The sequence below is a fragment of the Paramormyrops kingsleyae genome, chromosome 19 (genome assembly GCF_048594095.1).
Source record: "Paramormyrops kingsleyae isolate MSU_618 chromosome 19, PKINGS_0.4, whole genome shotgun sequence".
In the NCBI taxonomy this organism is placed as follows: Eukaryota; Metazoa; Chordata; class Actinopteri; order Osteoglossiformes; family Mormyridae; genus Paramormyrops; species Paramormyrops kingsleyae.
In genome coordinates this window covers 31,206,569-31,222,023 of record NC_132815.1, presented here as the reverse complement: position 1 = coordinate 31,222,023, position 15,455 = coordinate 31,206,569, and the positions used below count along the sequence as shown (strand labels likewise).

The following is a 15,455-nucleotide window of genomic DNA, read 5'->3' as shown; positions in this document are numbered from 1 at the left end:
TTCCAAATTCGTAAAGTGGTCCTAGAATGTTTTTACAATAGGGGGAGAGTGCAAAAGAAAGAGGAGTATGAGTGAGGGCTGTCAATGAAGCCAGTTTAGAAGAAATTGACTCCATATTCAGCCATGAAGGAGGGTCTGGCTGCGCTTCTAGATGAGTCCACAAATGAATTATTCTGATATTTGTTGCCCAGTAGTAAAACCTGAAATTAGGCAAGGCCAAACCACCAAGGGACTTTGGATTCTGTAAAAGTTCTCTCCTGAGTCGAAGAACTTTCTTATTCCAAATAAACTCTGAAACTAAAGAGTCCAGTTTTGGAAAAAAAGGTTTGAGGAAGAAATACTGGTATGCACTGGAAAAAGATAAGACAATTTGGGGAGAAAATTCAATTTGACCATGTTAACCCGGGCTATCAGGGACAAGGGCAATAACGACTAGCGATGAAAATCTTCCTGAATCTGAGTCAGCAATGGGGCAAAATTGAACTTAAACAAGTCCTTAAATTTGGCTCTCACCTGAATACCAAGGTATGTAAAACCCAACTGAACAATTTTGAATGGAAAATCCAAAGATGTATTACGGGCAGCATTGTTCAATGGAAGGAATTCGTTCTTGTCCAAGTTTATCTTATAACCAGAAATGCAACCAAATGACTCGAGAATATCAAGCACAGCAGGAATTGAAACAGAACAATTAGCAATAATATAAAGCAGCAAATCATCTGCATAAAGAGAGACACTGTTCAAGACCGTTTCTAACCAGTCCAGTTATACGAGAATCGGACTGGAGGGCAACGGCGGGTGGTTCAATGGCAACAGCAAATAAAACAGGACTTAATGGGCAACCCTGACGAGTGGAACGAAACAAAGGAAAATACCCTGAATGAATATTATTTGTTCTAACTGATGCCATAGGGGAAGAATAGAGCAATTGTATCCAGGAAATGAAACTCTGACCAAATCCAAATCGCTCCAATGCATGAAACAGATAATCCCACTCCACCCGGTCAAAGGCTTTCTCTGCATCTAAAGAAATCAGGGCCTCTGAGCCAGATGAACCTGGAGTGCTGTACATGACACTGAAAAGTCAACTAAGGTTATAGAAAGAGTGTCTGTTCTGGATAAACCCCGTTTGATCAGGAGAAATAATGGAGGGCAAAACAGATTCCAATCGCATAGCTAATAATTTGGATAAAAGTTTTACATCTATGCATAGTAAACTTATAGGACGATAGCTTGAACATAACAATGGGTCCTTTTCTTTTTCAAAATTAGAGATATTGAAGCCTGGTTAAGTGTTGGGGCAATATAAGCAGTTCAAACAATTCAATAAACATTTCAATCAAAATAGGTCTTAGTTTATCAAAGAAAATCTTATAAAACTCCACTGGAAAACCGTCCGAACCTGGACATTTCCCAGATTGCATGGATAGTGTGGCTCTTTTAAGCTCGTCCACAGTAATTGGCTCTTCCAGCCTCTGAACTGAGACCGGGTCCACTTTAACCAAATCTAATGAATCGAAAAAATTGTCAAACGAAGATGAATCGGTCTCTAACTAATATAAGGAGTAAAACTGTTTAAAATGGTCATTAATTTCTAATGGATCTGTTGTTAGGCCACAAGAGGCATGAATTTGTAAAATTTGATGAGAGGAGGAGGCCTGCCGTAACTGATGAGCTAAGAGTTTGCTGGACTTCATTGCTGGACAGCATCGTCATTGCGATGTACGCACGTGCAATAGTCACATCGCAGGATGTGCGATGTTAAGTAACGCAAAATAAATTAAGCGGCGTGGACAACGCTTTTGGTGTTTTTGCTGAACTAACAAATGTCACACTGTTCTTATTCTTAAACAATCCACAAAAGTCTGTCTAATATAATTTAGATCAATTTAAAGGTTTTCGGATACGGAGCCAACACGCAGCTTTGCACGGGCAGCTAACAAACATGTCGATCACAGAACGAACCACCAAGCACAAACATTCTAACCATTTAACCCAGCATTATTTTGTCACTCATGTTAACTCTCATATGCGATAAGCTTCCATAGTTTAATGCTCATGCTCTGTTTAGTACTGATTAAGTTATCATTTCAAATATATTTGGGCTAAATCAGGTCAATCTTTCTAGAATGATTAATTATACCAATACAGCAGCGGTCACTAACAGGTGGACTGCGCCGGACCCGGACCCAGAAGCTGTCCCATACGGACCTGGACCGATAGCCCTTTGTCTGCGCTAATGTGCCATTAGTGTTAATAACAGCAGCAAAGCGACCAAAAAGCCGTAATGTTCCCAAGAGAGTGGCTGGTCTGTCCTGAAATCATATAGCTGAAAAGTTTTCAAATACAGTATGTATTATATAACATGTTGGATAAATAGACATAGTTTACTGGTGATTTCATGTTCGTGGAAGTTTCCGCTTTTTAACATATGTATAAAGTAATATTATCTGTTATATAGATCAACTCAGGTGAAATAAAAATTGTACGTTTTCAGCATCTGGCACGCCACTCATGATTTCAGACTTGCGCAGGAAATCTTACGGTAAATCTATATTATTCCATTATAAACCTAAAATGAGCTACGTCAAAAGTGTGTTTACATGGTTAAATACAAAAGCATACTATTTACAAGGTAAGAACTGTTACATGTGTGTGCAGACATCTCGAATTGAATTGCACTGAATTAATTTGATTTGACAGTCAGGTACTGATTACATGCAATGTTGATACAACTGATATGCTACTTAAATATACGTCACACTAAATAGTTAGACATTATGATCTTCCGGACCTTTGCTTCAAGAAATTTTCTCTAACTGGACCTCTTTAAATTTTAGTTGAATACCCCTGCAATAGAGCTATTGAACTAATTAGAATTTTTAAAATCCCAATATATATCGCAGAAAGAATAAATATTGCAATGTGATTTATTCCCAATATCGTGCAGCCCTAGTAGAAAGGATATCAAACTCTGCCTGAAGAGAAAGACGCTCCTTGCACAAGTTTGGGGACGGACAGGAGGCATAAATCTTATCAAGCTGACCGATATGCTGGCTTAATTCTTGTAACTTACTTCTCCTTTGCTTATTCTCAAAACTGCAATATGAAATAATTTCACCTCTTATGTACACCTTCAAAGTTTCCCAAAGAAGTGAAGCTGAAACCCCTGGGAGTCATATTAACAGAAAGAAAAAAGTCAATTTGAGTACAAACAAAGTTGACAAAATCCCTGTTAAGCAATAGCCGTGTGTTAAGACACCAGGGGGGGCGTGGGCTATCACGTTCCTTTATGTACAGTTCTAATGTTACCGGGGCTTGATCTGATATTACAATAGGGTTATACACACATGACCGAACTGAATGGAGAAGTCGATTATCTATAAGTAATCGATACGGGTAAAGGTATGGTAGCCATGTGAAAAGAAGGAATATTGTCTCCCGAATTGATTAAGAAAATGCCAAGGATCGGAAATAGAAAACTCATCCATAAAGGACAAGATAGTTTTAGAAGACTTTGAGGGCGCACCAGTTCTAGAGGAAGAACGATCCAATATGGAGCAGTTGATGTCACCTCCCATGATAAGCATGTGTGTAGACATGTCAAGCAATCTAGAAAACATTAATCGGAAAAAAAAACTTTCATTATCCCGATTAGGGCCGTATATATTGGCGAAAATTACTGGATTGTTATATAACTGTCCTGTCACAAAAACAAATCTCCCGTTAGGATCTCGGATAACATTAGAACATAAAAAGGGAACAGACTTGGGAATCAAAATAGCCACACCCCTACATTTTCCTCTAAATGAGGAATGGAACATTTGACCGACCCATCTCCTCTGTAATCTAATGTGGCTAGAGAGATCTAAATGAGTCTCTTGGAGGAAGACTATATGAGCACCTAACTGTTGAAGGTGATGGAGCACCTTACTACGCTTAATCGGGTTATTTAAACCATTACAGTTCCAAGTAATTAATTTAAGACCAGTCCCTGACTGTTCTGACTGTTAACGTAGACAATGCCACAATTTAAACTAATAGATCAGTGCATGCACATACAGTGTAGTATGGAATGTCTAACAGCCGTAACATTATAAATAGAAAATAAAGGTAACCATGCAATAATAAATAATAAAAAAAAAAAAACACATCCCTCCCCCCGCCTTCCCGGCTGAAGCGTCCTGCCAACCAAGACACAAGCAAAACCCAAGAAATAGCAGAGACATTCAGATTGCGCCACAACAACATCTAAGGCAAGTGCCCCTAAGAGTCTGCGATATAAGAAAAGAAATATAAAGACAACACAGTAATAACATTTACCCCTTCAAAGTGGCTCATATAGATATAGGCCCAAATAGAAATGAGAAAGGGAACAGCATAACAATCAAGAACAATGAGATAACCAATTGGCCTACCAGGCGGCCAGCATCGTTCTCAGACTGTAGTACCGGAGGAGACCACAGACTTAAGATTTGTGTTAGTCTATTGCGGTGGCCGGATCCTCAAAACTGCGCGTATCTCCGCCCAGCAGAGTGATCCTAAGGGTTGCGGGGAATCTTAAGCCATACTTCACCCCGGGGCATGAAAGCAGCCGACGTTTAACGTCCGAAAATGCAGCACGTTTCTTGGCAACTGCAGATGTATAGTACGGAAAAATAAATCTTTTGCCCTGGTAAAGAAGAGGAGACGTCCGGGAGCCGTCTCCGGCCCGACGTAGAATATCATTCCTCACATGAAAGAAATGCAGTCTAATAACGAACGGCCTTGGTTGTACACCATCCTTAGGTTTAGGTTGAAGAGTGCGATGCGCACGGTCGAGCAGGAGCACGTCATCCAGGCAGAGCACCTCTTTCAACAGTTACACAACAAACTCAGTCAGGCGCACACCTTCGATCCCCTCCGGCACCCCAACCAACCTTATGTTGTTCCTCCTCGCTCTTCCCTCAAGGTCTTCACATTTATCTGTTAGCAACTGAACTTGAACTTTAAGCGTGGAGACCGTAGAGTTCAGCGTGGTTAACGAGTCACTGTAGTCCGTGGATGCGCACTCGAGTTCGGCGATAAGCTGGTCATGGGAGCAAAGTTTTTGCTGCACAGGCTCAATGGCATGTCTCAACTCCTCTCTCACTGACGAAATCTCCGCACGCAAATCAGACGACAGCGGGTCAATTTTGCTGCAAATGTCACTCATCAGTATGTCCAACATAGCTCGTAACTGACCAAGATTGCATGCACTATCATCGCCCGCCGCATCCCTCGATGGCGAACCGGGCTCTGTTGAGTGCTTTCACGCGGCCTGCACGACTCGACTTGGTTTTCATTCGTAAAGTTGCCATGAATGTCCCAAATAATGAGAATAAATAAACTGAAGCTGCCCCTGTGCTTTAATCAACTGAGCACCAATTAAATCATGTAAAGAAAACTGCGTTGAAAAGTTTCAATTATCACAAACTCACGGAGCAAACTGGAGACACGTCCTACATCTTCGATGCTCAACTGCACCCCTGCCAAACTTTCCTGCAAGGGATGTCATAATCATGTTATTTTTGAAGTTTTAAAATTACATTAGCAAAATGCTTAGCTTCTTACAAAATTCACGCATTATGGTAATTAATTTAACAAAGCATTGGTGTGCCTCCTTGTACATGTACACTCACATACTGGAACCCAAAGATATTCACCAGTTACAAAATAAGAGCCTGAGTCAAGTTCCAAGTCTCCATCATGGTTCCAATTTGACGTTACTATTTATCAAAAATATTTAACAGCCTATTTGTTTTTTTCTATTAGTAACTGATGCAACTAAATGGGAATCACCACTTGAATAGTTAAAAACTGCATGGCTCATACCTCCTTAAGCTTATATACATATTCAAAGTAATCTCTATTTCAAAAGTAATAGGCTCAGTGCTTAGAAAAATGCCTACATTTAGCTGACAGAAATTAATTTTGTCCTTAGGAATAAAAGTAGCTAGCCCGATTTATCACTAATGAAGGCTTCCATATATGACCACAAGATGTCCCTACATGAGCACGCCTGTTGAAATGAATTGGAATGCCACTAACAGGTTAGCAAGTTAATTCACAAGTTCTAGAGCACAGCACTGCTGTTTAATTGCTGTTTTTCTGTCCAATAATGACATTCTGTGAGCAATATCTGATAGTATATTTTACTATATACTTCACCTCTAGGCATTTTGCACCGAGCACCAAAGAAGCTTCTTTCCTTGAAGATTCCTGGTCATGGAAAAACAAAGTTGCAGGCCGTTTTTAAGTTGTAAGAAAATACAGTCTGACTTATAAATGTATGTCAGAAACTAAATGGTGTTTTGCGAGATATCTGGCAAATCAGGGGTGCCCAATACATCAATCGCAAAGGTAGTGTGGGTAGATCGCATTACAAAAAAAAAAAAAAAGAGGATGGATGACGCGTTCAACCGCGCCAGCTGCTGCAAAACTCTAGTAAGCTACCGAGTCGCCTAGTCAGCCTCCAATTTATTTCCAATGCAATCCAATCTAGCTTTATTTATAAAGCACTTGAAACAACCTGTACAGTACTGTACAGTAAATAAGAACAAAATAAAACACATAATAAATAACAGATTTATATTAAAACAATATAAAAGAACATATAACTAACTAAAACAATCAAAAATAAAAGAGCTAAAGCAAACATCTCATAAGGTGTCAAAGGCCAGGGTATAAAGATGGGTTTTCAGAAGTGATTTAAAAACAGACAGAGAAGAGGCCTGTCTAATCTCTAAAGGCAGATTGTTCCACAGTTTGGGAGCTGCTACAGCAAAAGCACGGTCTCCTGTAAGTTTATGCTTAGTCCTGGGTACATTCAGGAGCAGCTGATCGGCTAACCTGAGAGAGCGGGTGGGTGTATAAGGCAGTAGCAACTCTGAGAGATAGGATGGGGCAAGGTCATGGAGGGCTTTAAAAACAAACAAAAGAATTTTAAGATGAATCTTAAAAGAAATGGGCAGAGAGTGGAGTCAAGCTAAAATGGGGGAATTGTGCTCAAACTTCCGAGTGCCAGTTAAAAGATGAGCAGCAGCATTTTGCACCCTCTGGAGGTGAACGATGGATGAAGCACTGACCCCAAAATAAATTGCATTACAGTAATCCAGCCGGGTGGTCACAAAGGCAGGGATTACGGTCTCAAAGTGTTGCTGGGAAAGAATTGGCTTTTTTTTTTTAGCCAGCTGCCTCAGCTGGAAGAAGCTTGATTTTATAACTACCTTAATTTGACTGTCAAACTTGAGCTCAGCGTCCACGTTAACCCCCAGGTTCCTGACAACTTGCTTTTTATACTGGTCCAAGGAATCTAAGTACACACTGGGGGTCCCAGTAGGGTTACCAAAAACCATCACCTCAGTCTTCTTATTAAATTTTAAAAAGTTAAGAGCCATCCAGGCTTTAATGTCATCGAGACACTGAAGTAATGGCTACACAGAGTATGTGCCTTTTTATTTTAGAGTGACATAGATCTGACAGTCATCAGCATAAAAATGAAATGCAATGCCATGTTTTCTCAATATAATACCAAGAGGGAGTAGATACAACGAGAAGAGGATAATTTTTCAATAATTTTAGAAAGAAAAGGCAGTTTGGAGATAGGCTTATAATTTGCAAGAACCGTGGGGTAAAGAGCAGGTTTTTTTAATCAACGGTTTGACTACTGCATGTTTAAAATCCATAGGGACCACACCTGACAAACTGATTTATCAGTTTAAGAACCAAAGGTCCAACTGTGGACAAAACCTGTTTAAAGAACTTAGGAGGGACAGCTTCGTTTGGAGACCCAGCAGGCTTCAAACGACCAACAATCTCCTCTAAATAGGACAAGGTCACAGGCTCAAACCTGTCAAACACAGCGGGGCAGGGAACAGAGACTGAGGGGTCAAGACTAAGAGAGATCTGAGCCCTAGTGAAGGAGACCTTCTCAAGAAAAAAATCGTAAAAATATTCTCACATGCTACAGGGGAAGGCTCGATACAATCTGTCTGAGGTGCATTAAGAACAAAGTCAATGGTCTTAAATAAAACACGAGGATTGAGACAATTTGACAGAATTAAGTCAGAGAAGTGTTTTCTTTTGGCATCTTTTACAATTGATTGATAATGGCGCCAACAGTCCTTTAACATCTGAAATGACACTTGCAGTCTGTCTTTTTTCCACTTGCGCCCAGCTCGGCGACACTCACGTCTGACAGCTCTGGTCGAGTTGTTCAGCCAGGGCTCCGATTTAGTTTTAGGCTGTCTGGTTTTTAATGGAGCCACCATGTCCAAAGCAGTCCGGCAGGTGGAGTAGAACGATGAGCTAAGCTCCTCAGTCTGGCTGTTAAAAAGCTCTGGGATTTTACAGATCTAGTTAAACACTGCTGTAAACTGCTCAGCAGTGGAGGAGTTAACACGACAACGGTGAGCAGCAGTCCAAGGTTTAACTGTAGCACAGACGAGGGCAACTTCAAATATCACAGGCATATGGTCAGAAAACACAGCATCACAAATCTCTAAGTTAGAAACAGGCAAACCATGAGATAAAACAAGGTCAAGTGTGTGCCCACGTTCATGTGTGGGGCTGGCCACACATTGCACAAGATTAAAAGAATCGATAAGGTTTAAAAAGCCCTTTACCATGAATATTAAAATCTTCCACAATAAGAAAATGATCATATTTTGGCATGTATTCAGCCAAGAAGTCAGCAAAGTTGTTCACAAAGTCTTTATTGTATTTTGGAGGGCGATAAACCACCACACAGAACACAGTGTGAGAGCAGCCCAGCTCAAACACATGGAGTTCAAAGCAGGTGAATGGCAACGGTGTTGATAGTTGCTTACACTTAAAACGACTTTTAAAAATCGTTGCTATTCCTCCTCCTCGGCCCAACATCCGCGGGGAATTAAAATAGCAGCAATCATCAGGTAAAAGTTCAGAGAAGATGCTGCACTCACCAGCGCTCAGCCACATCTCACACAAAGTCCAATCCTTGGGATGTGAAAATATCCTTCAGGATAAAAGTTTTGTTTGTTAGGGACCTAGCATTAAAATCTTCCACAATAAGAAAATGACGTTAGCCGTCTTGGAAGCCCGACACAGAGGCCGCAGGTTCCGCAGATTCACCCCACGCCAGCGGGGACGAGGAGAGCAGGGTTTTCGGGGCTGGAACATCCCATCAAGGCCAACAACCAGTACCAGCCAGGCGTCGACAGGTTCCAGCGAACGTCGAGGGAAAGAGAAGTGAGGCGCCGCTTCGTATTTTTTGAAAAAAGGCGTAAAAGTGTGCCCTAACAAAGCTTTCAGCTTCACCTGCTGGCTGCTGCGTCGCCACCAGCGCTTACGCCGGAGGGGTGTAATCGGGACACGACACAGGTGAGCCGGGATGTCCGACAGGAACAGGGGCAAAGTTTTATGACCAGTATTATGACCAGCATAGCTCAACTTTACTAGATCATTGGCCGAAAGTTGGAGATCCAAAAGAGTCTGGCGATCATATAACTTCCCTCCGAAAAGCGAGCTGAGAAAGGTGAAGGAACTAAAATCCCAGTTCAGTTCAAAAGTACTCTATCCCAAAGGAAAATTAATAATAAAGAATACTCAATATATTTATAAGTAAATATATGCTTTGCATTTTTATAGTAGGTAGATCATTTTCACTTGTAGATCACTTATAAGTAGATCGCTAGCTGAAAAAGTATGGACACCCCTGTGCTAAATTATCACACACATTGTCTGACGTCACGGTTCTCTGGCTCTAGTGTTTTTCATACGTGGATTACTTGTTCAGCCGGAAAGTTTTGGATTGCTCTCAGGTCAGTCAGTCAGAGAGAGATGATGGCGATGACGACAGTTGAGGGGCAGCTTCCACCAAATTCGGTGAGATCGTTATTGAATTACCCTTTTGCAAGAAGGACGATGGTGGAAAAAAATCCACGTTAAGGAGCTGGGACCCGACAAGCCCGAAATAACTGTAGCTGTAAATTGTTAATTTACTTTATCTGTGAAACTGCTGATTTTAAGAAGGAAATTAAATTATGATTGTGAAACTGTTGTCATTTTCTGACTGTTCATTTGAATGCTTATACTGGACTAGGAAGGGAAATCTATTGGTACGTCAGCCCCACCAAGAATTTCTTCACCAGCCGCCACTGAAACACTGTACCTTTAGTACATATTAAATCTTTGAATTCATCATATCCCTCTAATAAAAGGTCCTGCTTGGATTGCGTAAAAAATGCGCCCTGTTTTTTTTTTTTTTTTTTTTTACCATTTTGTGGAAGCTAAAAGAGACTTGCTGATCAAGTTTGCTAGACTCGATATACACTCACCTAAAGGATTATTAGGAACACCATACTAATACGGTGCTTGACCCCCTTTCGCCTTCAGAACTGCCTTTATTCTTTGTGGCATTGATTCAACAAGGTGCTGAAAGAATTCTTTAGAAATGTTGGCCCTTATTGATAGGATAGCATCTTGCAGTTGATGGAGATTTGTGGGATGCACATCCAGGGCACGAAGCTCCCGTTCCATCACATGCCAAAGATGCTCTATTGGGTTGAGATCTGGTGACTGTGGGGGCCATTTTAGTACAGTGAACTCATTGTCATGTTCAAGAAACCAATTTGAAATGATTCGAGCTTTGTGACATGGTGCATTATCCTGCTGGAAGTAGCCATCAAAGGATTGGTACATGGTGGTCATAAAGGGATGGACATGGTCAGAAACAATGCTCAGGTAGGCCGTGGCATTTAAACGATGCCCAATTGGCACTAAGGGGCCTAAAGTGTGCCAAGAAAACATCCCCCACACCATTACACCACCAGCAGCAGCCTGCACAGTGGTAACAAGTAGAGGTCGACCGATGTATCGGTTTTGCCGATTAATCGGCACCGATAGTTGATTCCCGGAACTATCGGTTATCGGCAAAAATCCACGCCGATAGTTTTTCCGGGTTGCGTCAGAGCTGAAGCGGCTGAGAACGGTCCGTTGTCCTTATACAGTGAGAGAGCCAACATATATATGTTCTAAGATTATTGGTCTGCCCTTGAGATCCTTATCACACATCTGTGACCAGCAGACACACAGGCTAGCACTCAAAATCATTAAAGACCCATCACACCCGCTGAACACTGCCTTTGAGTGGCTCCCCTCCAAACGCCGGCTCCGTTGTCCTTTGTTCCTAAAGCTGTCCTTCTTTTGAACTCCTGACACCCTCCCAAACCCACCATTATCACCTCACACTCCCATCTGTCCCTCCCCCCTACAATCCAGACCTCCTCAGATCTGAGTCTCTCACTTTCCCCCCCCCCACTTTCTCCATCATGCATACTATTGCCTCTGTACTTTTAGTCATTTATTATGTTCATAGTTTATTGTGTGTCTGTGTGTCATCGGTTGCGTTTAATGTTACTACTGTTATTTGTGTGCGTTGCTCCTCTATGCCTTTTAAATTGCCCCTCGGGGACAAATAAAGATTTTTGAAATTGAAATTGAAATTGAAAATATCTATGGCAAGAGCCGCCTCTATAGGCGAAAATCGCTGTAAAGCACATGCTTTTGTTTTGACACGTGATACTGTTAGTTGCAAGGAGAGCGCAAGCTGCCTGGAGAGAGCGCGGTGCACGGACAACGCTGACACTTCAAATGCACGTTTAAAACACAGACAGCGAAAAGGTATGTATACAGTACACTACAGTACATGTTTTCATCTCAATATAAAGTAATTCATTTGTTGATTAGATTCTGCATTGGAGAAAGAACAGCAGTATGTTTGTCGACAAGGCTGAGAGGACGCTAACATTAGCAGTACATCAAGCGGTTAAAATAATGTGGCAAAAATACACGCAAGTCCGACCCAAATGTTTAATGTCATGATTGTTACCATCAGGAATGCATTCGATTTCAGTTCTTTTTATCTTCAGGCACAGGGTGCGATTTGCTGGGGGGATGAGGGGATCCGACTGGAGCGCTTCGAAACAGTGAATCTTTTTGCGACGCAGTGTTTTACTGATTCGGAGTTTCAAAAAGCTCTGTTGATACTTTGCTCACCTTCTCTATATAATACATTTGTTGTTTGAAATGAAATCATTACTATTATAGGCCTAACTTACGATGTTTTTATTAAATTTGTTATCACTTAATACAGCTCCCTTCGTATTAAAACCATTTCATGACGTGACACTCATTATCTGGTTCTTGCCTAAAAAGACGGGTATATAATGAGCGTTGTTAACAGATTACACAAACAGTTTGGTCAACCTCTGCCTATGGAGAGAGAAAAAAGTTTTCAAAATAGAAGCAAATATAGTGGGAGACTACACATATAATATACATTTATATAATTAATATTATATATAATTATAATATTATATAATTATATAATTATTATTATAATTCATTTTGTATGTAACTTTTTTTTATTTATTTGGAGTGTTACTTTTTCTTTCAGTTTGAAAGCATGTCTTTAATTTACCTCAATATTTATTAATATATTCATATTTATTTCATATAGCACATTTTCATGATTCAGTACTGTTTTTTTGTTTGGTTTTTGTAATAAAGTTTAGTACTATTTTACATGTAGTGTTATGTTTTAATTTAGTTGTTTTTTTTTTAATCCAGTATCCATTTTAAAAACTATCGGTTAATTAATCGGTTATCGGCAAGTACGGACCAACCTAGCTATCGGTATCGGTAAAATTCAATATCGGTCGACCTCTAGTAACAAGGCATGATGGATCCATGTTCTCATTCTGTTTACGGCAAATTCTGACGCCATTTGAATGTCTCAACAGAAATCGATACTCATCAGACCAGGCAACATTTTTCCAGTCTTCAACTGTCCAATTTTGGTGAGCTCGTGCAAATTGTAGCCTCTTTTTCCTATTTGTAGTGGAGATGAGTGGTACCCGGTGGGGTCTTCTGCTGTTGTAGCCCATCCGCCTCAAGGTTGTGCGTGTTGTGGCTTCACAAATGCTTTGCTGCATACCTCGGTTGTAACGAGTGGTTATTTCAGTCAAAGTTGCTCTTCTATCAGCTTGAATCAGTCGGCCCATTCTCCTCTGACCTCTAGCATCAACAAGGCCCACAGGACTGCCGCATACTGGATGTTTTTCCCTTTGCACAACATTCTTTGTAAACCCTAGAAATGGTTGTGCGTGAAAATCCCAGTAACTGAGCAGATTGTGAAATACTCAGACCGGCCCGTCTGGCACCAACAACCATGCCACGCTCAAAATTGCTTAAATCACCTTTCTTTCCCATTCTGACATTCAGTTTGGAGTTCAGGAGATTGTCTTAACCAGGACCACACCCTTAAATGCATTGAAGCAACTGCCATGTGATTGGTTGATCAGATAATTGCATTAATGACAAATTGAACAGGTGTTCCTAATAATCCTTTAGGTGAGTGTATAAGGGCTTTTCAAGCAGAGCGGGTGCGCGCAATCATCTCGGATGATTGAATCTAGCTAGACTAATCTACTCCTCTGGGTCGTCTGAAAAACCGACTTACCATGATGAGTTTCACGCCATTAACTTATCCAAGATGAGGCTTCTGATCTTGGATGATTTAAGCGACATACGGAAAATACCCCCTGCTCTGTGCACAGCCGTATATCGTGATGTGTTTATAGTTTGGAAGTATTGTACACTTAATGCTTCGCATGTGTGGAAATTTCAACATTTTCCAGTCCAAGTCACAAAACTCGAGTCCCCATTTCTGCTGGTACCCTTGTCAGCCACCACCACTAATTCTGTGAAAAACACTGGGTGTAAATTAAGGGCATGATGGTTCTGAAACCGAGACTTAAGACCGTGATACAAACGTTCACAATCTCCTTTTGCGTTTCTGGAAGACGGAACCACGATATCCCCCCAACCTCAATTAACCAGTTTCTGCAGGTGCAGCTTGTTAAACTCTCACTACGTTACTAATGTTACAAAAAACATTTTCAGTTCACAATTAACACTGTAAGACATGTCAAATATAAAATTATTTGTTGTATTTAAAGTTACAGAAAGCTGGATATTTTGGAAATATTACACGTACACTAGGGATGCAATGGTACACTTCTTTGTCGTGTATTGTCACTATTTCACATGTATTTCTGTATTTTCAAATTACTTGCATTTTAATTAAATACACTTTATCACACCAGTATTTTGTTACATTTGATTTGTAACAAGATACTTTTTGATGCATTCTGCCTGGTACTTAGACATTTCATCGAATTTGCAGCAGTCATAATTATAAACGCGCGGCCAGACACGTGGCATCATACCAATATTTACACCAAAAACATCTGGATGTGCACCCACATCTGCCCTTCATCATAGCCTTACATTGGCGCCGGCCAGCTTCGGAAGCGAGCAGTGGGCTCCGGCGACCCGGCCAGCAACAACAAGCGGCTCGAGGGCTAGTGCTAGTGTTACCTCCGGATATGAACACCTCTCCGAGTCGCTACCGCCCAGCACTGCCGACGCCTCGTTCTCCAATTCCTCGTCTTCCTCCAGTACGTCTACAAGAGAGACAGTCGCCTCGTCCCCTTCGTTTACCGCCATGCTTAAAAAGATAGAAAAAAATAAGACTCACTTCCTTTTCCAGGGCAAACGGCAGGGGTGGTGGGGAGGACGGGCTACCGTATTCACTGGTAATGCATAGTGTGCACCTTTTTCATTAGAATGAAGATTATTGAGGAACAGACAAAGGAGAGCTCTAAACGGTTATTTCTTGGTGCTAGCTGAAATAAAACATGAAATCGTTTCTAGGGCAGGCAAAATATTTGGACTAATTCAGGGGCATTTCAAGTATTTGAAAAGATCGGGGGCTAAGTCAAGTTTACCCGCAGTTTGACTTTTTTTTTGAAGGAAGATTGGCATCGGGACTAAAATACTCGGGGCTATAGACCCAAGTGGTAAGACCTAACGACTCCCATGGACTAATTTCCTACTAAAATATTATGTAGGAATCGCAGACAAATACCAGTACGTATTTTCAGGCTAGCCAATTTAAATCATAATCTAGCGCCCCGGTTTGTTAGTCGCATGTAGTTCTGAAAGTGGGCACATACCCTCCTACAGCCCCGCCGCCAGATCCGTATTAGGCTCGTGACGTCATTACGTCGGAAGTCACGTGTGGAATACTGGTAGAGTATGGCTGCGCCAGAGCTGCGTGGGGAATTGAAATATCGAGATGGTGACAGCCGGGAATTCGTCGTTAAGACAGAGAAAAGCCTCCAATCTGTTTTATCTGGGATTCGCACGTTAAGTGCCGATGTGTCAGAAGCCTTGACGGAGTTGGTGTCTCAGGACGGAGGAACTGCGGGAAACGGCGTGGACCAGCTTAACGCCGATGGTATGTCTCCGTCGTTAATGTGCGGCCGATAGCGCTTCGACGGTGTCTGTTGAATATTAAAACTTGTCATATAACTGCTACGGATGTTATT

The 15,455-nt window shown here is 41.2% G+C and overlaps 1 protein-coding gene across 3 annotated transcripts in view; it reads right to left on the bottom strand.

Moving 5' to 3' along the window:
- Positions 1-15,200, bottom strand: part of LOC111852737 (putative E3 ubiquitin-protein ligase UBR7) — a 39,188-nt gene extending 23,988 nt beyond the window's left edge. For 2 of the 3 annotated variants that reach the window (XM_023828960.2, XM_072702510.1), the window contains exons 1-2: positions 14,853-14,990; positions 14,443-14,572 (exon numbers count right to left, since the gene is read on the bottom strand). In XM_023828960.2, the coding sequence (XP_023684728.1) occupies positions 14,443-14,571 (129 nt within the window). In that variant the 5' untranslated portion in view covers position 14,572; positions 14,853-14,990. Of the gene's footprint in view, positions 1-14,442; positions 14,573-14,852; positions 14,991-15,080 lie in introns of those variants that run through there. The other variant, XM_023828959.2, reaches the window with a different exon arrangement.
- Positions 15,201-15,455: the final 255 nt, after the last annotated feature.